We start from the raw sequence: 5595 nt of genomic DNA, 5'->3' as shown, positions 1-5595 counted from the left end.
ATGTGCATTTTTCATGTCTGCTTCAAAAATATAAATATATAAATATATATTATATATATATAATTTTTATAGGAGAAAAAATATAAATATACAAAATTAAATATATGTATATATATATATATATATATATATATATAATATTGTCAAGGGAAAAAAAAAATAAAAAACTGTTATATTATAATTTTTTAACAAATGTGTAAAAATATATTTTTTCTGGACACATTATAAATTTTGTTATCACAGAACACATGGACAATTCGTCTATTATTCTATTATGTTATATAATTTTATCTTTTGTTTCTTTTTTTTTTAATTATTTATAATTTTTTTTTTTTTTTTTTTGTAATTACTTATTTATTTTATTTTATATATATATATATATATTTTTTTTTTTTTTTTTTTGGTATATTACAATGTTTCCAATTTTTATATAACAAAAAAGAAAAAGAATAAAAACAGTTATTGAACGGATTTACTACGGTATATAAAAATATAAACAATGATATAATAACTATATTATGATTGTATATTTAACGTTTTTTTTCTTTTTTCCCAAATGAATAATTTATATATATATATTTTTTCATTCTTTCTAAAGTACTTTGTTTTTTTTTTTTTTCTTTTTCTTTTTCTTTTTCTTTTTTTGTTGTACATTTTGTAATATTTACATTTATTTAATACTTATAAAATTTTTGCATATTATATAAAATTTTTCCGAATTAATCTTTCCGATAAAAAAAGAAATATAATAAATAAAAAAGAAACAAATAAATAAATAAAAAGGTTGTGAAAGAGAACCAGAAAAAGAAAAAAAAAAAGAAAAAAAAAAAAATTTAAATAAAATAAATATATAGTTCATTTATAAAACACTGTATTTTTTATTTCAATATGCTTTAAAATAAATTTTTTCGTATTTTTTTTGTTGAACAGTATAAATATGAAAGAAAAATAATAATAAAATAAATAAATAAATAAATAAATAAAACAACGAATCTGTTATTTATTATGTTATATTATTTTATTATTTTTTTTGATATATGTTTTAAATTATAAGATGCTTTAATCTTCATAAAAAAAAAAATATATATATATATATACATATATATATATTTTTACTTTTTTTTTTTGTTGTATATAAATTTGTAGCAAGGTAACATTATATATATATATATATATATTTTTTTTTATTTATTTATTTATTTAATTTTATTTAATTTTTTGTTTTTCTTCAAATGCAATTATGGTTGCTGATTACTTGTATTGTGGTATGCGGTATCCTGAGCTCTCTTTTTTCAGGTATAATAAATATTATATATAATATAGATGTACCAAATTAATATGTAAATATATTTCTATAATCATCATTGTAATTGTATTTTATGTATATACCCTTATCATTGTCTTTTTTGTGCTTTTTATTTTATGTGTCATTTTTTTTTTTTTTTTTTTTTTAAATTTTATAGGACTGTCGCTGGGAATCATGATGCTTGATACTCTTCAATTAAACTTACTTATATTAGTATCCGAGAAGAATAAAAAAGAAATAAATAATGCAAAGAATGCTAGGAAAATATTGCCATTAAGAAATAATACGAACGAAATATTGGTAACATTTATAACAGCTAATGTTATGGTAAATTCTGCCTTCAGCTTGTTATTAAGTGAAGTCACTGACGGATTTACTTCTTTTATAATATCCACATTAATAATTACAATATTTGGAGAAATCATTCCTCAGTCTATATGTTCTAAACATGGATTAGCTATAGGTGGCTTTTTTGCACCTCTAATCCATGTTCTGAAGTTTCTTCTTTATCTTTTTGCTAAGCCTACTAGTTTGTTGCTCGACCACTTCGTCGGTAAGATGAATGAATGAATGAATAAATATATATATGTATGTATATATATATATATATATATTTATTTATTTATTTATTTATTTATATTTATATATATTCCATTTATACCTGTTTGTATTATTCTTCTGAATGTGTCAGGTAAAAACGTGCTGAACACGTACGATAAGAAACAACTAAAAGCTCTAGTAGACATGCACAAAAGTGCTGCGAATATTTTACATGAAGATGAAGCTAAGATTTTAGTAAGTGCTCTTGAGCTGTCCCAATATAAGATTGTTCACATTATGACGGACATAGATTATGTTTTTGGAATTAATTATAACAGTGTCATAAATTATGATACAATAAAAAGATTATTGAGGAGTGGTTTTTCAAGGATTCCCGTTATTAACAGAAATAAAGCGGAATGTATTGTAGGACTTATACATATAAAAGATTTAATAAATATATGGTTCGGTATAAATAAAATTATATTTGATAACAAGAATAAATTAATAAGAAATCAAAATATAAAGAAAAATGGAAAAATAATACAATTATTTTATAAAAAAATAAATGCTATAAACAAAAATGAAACAGATGATTCTTTAAATGATGTACAAAGTGGTTATTATTATATGAAAAAAAAATCAAAAAAAGTTAGAATAGCAAATAAACTTTTTACATTTAATGGTAAGAAATTATATAGTCATAAGATTTTAAAGGATAAACAAAATGATATATCTTCATTAAATAAAAAACAAAATCATATTACTTTATCAGAAGAATATTTAAATGGAAAAAAAAAAGTTATAAATAATTATCAGGGTATATATAGTAATGAAATATATAATATAAATAATAAAGAGAACCATAATAATTATAATGATAATATAATACAAACAGACTCAAGAAGTAGTAATAATATTTTAAATGTTATAAACAGTGATAGTACGAGCTATGATGACGGATCAAACAATGAAGATGTCAAAATTAATATAGGAGGAGCTAGTTATACAAATAATAGTAATAGTAATAATAGTAATAGTAATAATAGTTGTAGTAGTATAAATACCAAAAATAAACATACAAAAATAATAAATTCAAGTTTGGTACAAAGTACAAATGGTTATAATAAAAATATATATATATGCAATATAAATAACTCATTAGAAAATCATCCATATAATAAACTTATCTCTAATCAAAAAAATAAAGCACAAAACAACAAACAAATCACCAAACAGAACAAAATAAAAAACACAATGGATGCATCCTTTATCTTCAAACATAATTATCATGATATTGGACCATCTGATATTATTAATCCTTCTAAATTAAGAAATAAAAAAAAACAAGATATGAAAAAGGCACCAAGAATTATTACGAAAAATAAAAAAGTTAATTTTATAGATTACCTATCAGATAATATGATGGATACGAATGATGAAAATAGTACAATATCTTCATGTAATGAATATATTTATACAAATATTAAAAGTAAAATAAATTTTTATGATAAAAATCGTAATAAAATTAAAACAAAACACCTAGCCAAGTTGTTCAATAAGAAGAAGAAACAAATAACCTTCAAATTGTGGGATGGCGACAAAAAAAAGGAAATTGAAAAGAATAATAAAGAAAGCGATCATATGAGTAACAACCATAATATTGATACTATTGATAATGTTGATAATATTGATAATGTTGATAATGTTGATAATGTTGATAATATTGATAATATTGATAATATTGATAATATTGATAATATTGATAATGTTGATATTATTAATAGTAGTAGTAATAATAATGATGAACAACATAAGGATGTTCAGAGCGGGGAAGAAATTATCGGCCTCATAGACGATGATAATATTAATTTACACCTTAAACATAATAATTCTTACCATAATAATAATAATAATAATAATTATTATTATTATAAAGATATGAATAAAAACCCTGATATAAAAAAAACAACAAACCTTACAACAGTCAATAATTCATATAATAATAAAAATGAACTTTCGTATGAATATAACAATACAAATAATAAACATAATCACATTTTAAATAACCATAAACAACCGGGAAAGGATATGTATAACTCAGACAACATAAAAAGTAATAAAACTATAAACATAAAGAATATAAAAACTTATGATAAAAAAGATCCAACAATACAAAAAACAAAAAAAAAATGGAAATTTTCACAAAGTATAATGATAAAAGAAAATTTGAATAAAGAAAAAAATATGAAAGAAATATATAAAGATATAAAAAATTATATAAGTATTAATGAACATAAAAGTATTGAAATTCCATTAAAATATATATTAAAACATATAGGAAGATATATATATGGAGTTGATTATAACGATAGTATATTATCTCTTTTAAATTTTTTTAAAAGCGCAAGTAACCATATGGTTGTTGTAAGAAAAGTTATATATAATGATAATGAAGATCCAAAATATGCGCATATTGGTATCATAACATTAGAAGATGTAATCGAAATATTATTACAAGAAGAAATTTCAGATGAATTTGATTTTAAGAAAATTAAAACGGGTTCTAGTATACCTTCTAATTTTGTTTGGAAAAATTCAGATGATTCCAAAAAAAAAATGAGAAGTAAAATGAGAAGAAGAAATCATAAGGTTGTTTTTGATAAAGACAATGTTAAAATGATAGAAGGGTTAGATGTGCATGCATCCCAAAATAAAATGTCCCTAACAACAACAATAAATAATAATAATAATAATAATAATGATGGTGATGGTGGTGGTGGTGGTGGTGGTGATGGTAATAGTTGTGGTGATAATAAAATTCAACGCTCAAGAGATGTTACAAAATTAGGAATATCCCCTTCACATAAAGATGTTTTACAAAGAGCTCAAACAATTCTCAAATATAAAAAAGATATTATGAATTTCTTAAAAGAAAGTATCTATTTTAAATACATAGATCCACAACTATTAAATCAATATATACAAAGAAAAAAAATCAAAACGTTATATAAAGATGAAATGTTATTAAAAGATAATACATTCTTAAATTATGCTATTATCTTAATAAAAGGAAAAGTTAAAAACTTATCATCATGTAAATCACAAAATATTATACAAGATAAATGTTTTATAGGACTAGAAGCTTTAGGACCTTCAAATATTATCGAACTTTTTAATCAAACAATTGAAAAAAGAAATTCACTTATAAAAAATATTGAAGAAGAAGAAGAAAAAAAAAAAAAAAAAAGAAGATTCACATTCTCAAAAACACGATTAACATTAAAAAGCTTTAGAAAAAAAGAAACCATCTTAAAAAAAAACAAAACCATCACAACCAAAAAAATACCCAATCAAGTTACTAAATCAAACACACATGTTATAAAAAAAAATATAAACATCTTATTTAGGAAGTGGTATACCCAGCATGTGTATTATAACAAAAATGCATATGTAGCCGGTAACCAAAAAGATGGACACATAAATATATATATATGTATGTATATATGTATGTAATACATGCATGTGTGTGTATCATACGAATGTTAAATTATTATTTATTTATTTTATTTATAGAAACCACATGTGAATACATGATGATTCCTAAGAGTGATTATATGGATATGATAATAGGTATTTTTTATATAACAATAAAAATATGCTACTGTTTCTTCTTTTTTTTTTTTTTTTTACAAAAAATTTTTTCGCACTAATTTTATGTACATTCTTATGCAGTACATATGTATATA

At 20.9% G+C, this 5595-nt stretch overlaps 1 protein-coding gene across 1 annotated transcript in view; it reads left to right on the top strand.

Annotated features, from left to right (window-relative positions):
* Positions 1-1232: 1232 nt before the first annotated feature.
* PRSY57_0930100 (protein MAM3, putative) overlaps positions 1233-5595 on the top strand; it is a gene marked incomplete at both ends in the record, with an annotated part of 4560 nt that continues 197 nt past the window's right edge. The window contains 4 exons of the mRNA XM_020114822.1: positions 1233-1296; positions 1464-1859; positions 1998-5306; positions 5423-5479. Of these exons, the coding sequence (XP_019970523.1) occupies positions 1233-1296; positions 1464-1859; positions 1998-5306; positions 5423-5479 (3826 nt within the window). Of the gene's footprint in view, positions 1297-1463; positions 1860-1997; positions 5307-5422 lie in introns of the transcript that reaches the window.

The sequence above is a fragment of the Plasmodium reichenowi genome, chromosome 9 (assembly GCF_001601855.1).
Source record: "Plasmodium reichenowi strain SY57 chromosome 9, whole genome shotgun sequence".
Classification (NCBI taxonomy): Eukaryota; Apicomplexa; class Aconoidasida; order Haemosporida; family Plasmodiidae; genus Plasmodium; species Plasmodium reichenowi.
The sequence above is the reverse complement of the archived record's forward strand: the minus strand, read 5'-3'. Positions and strand labels throughout refer to the sequence as shown.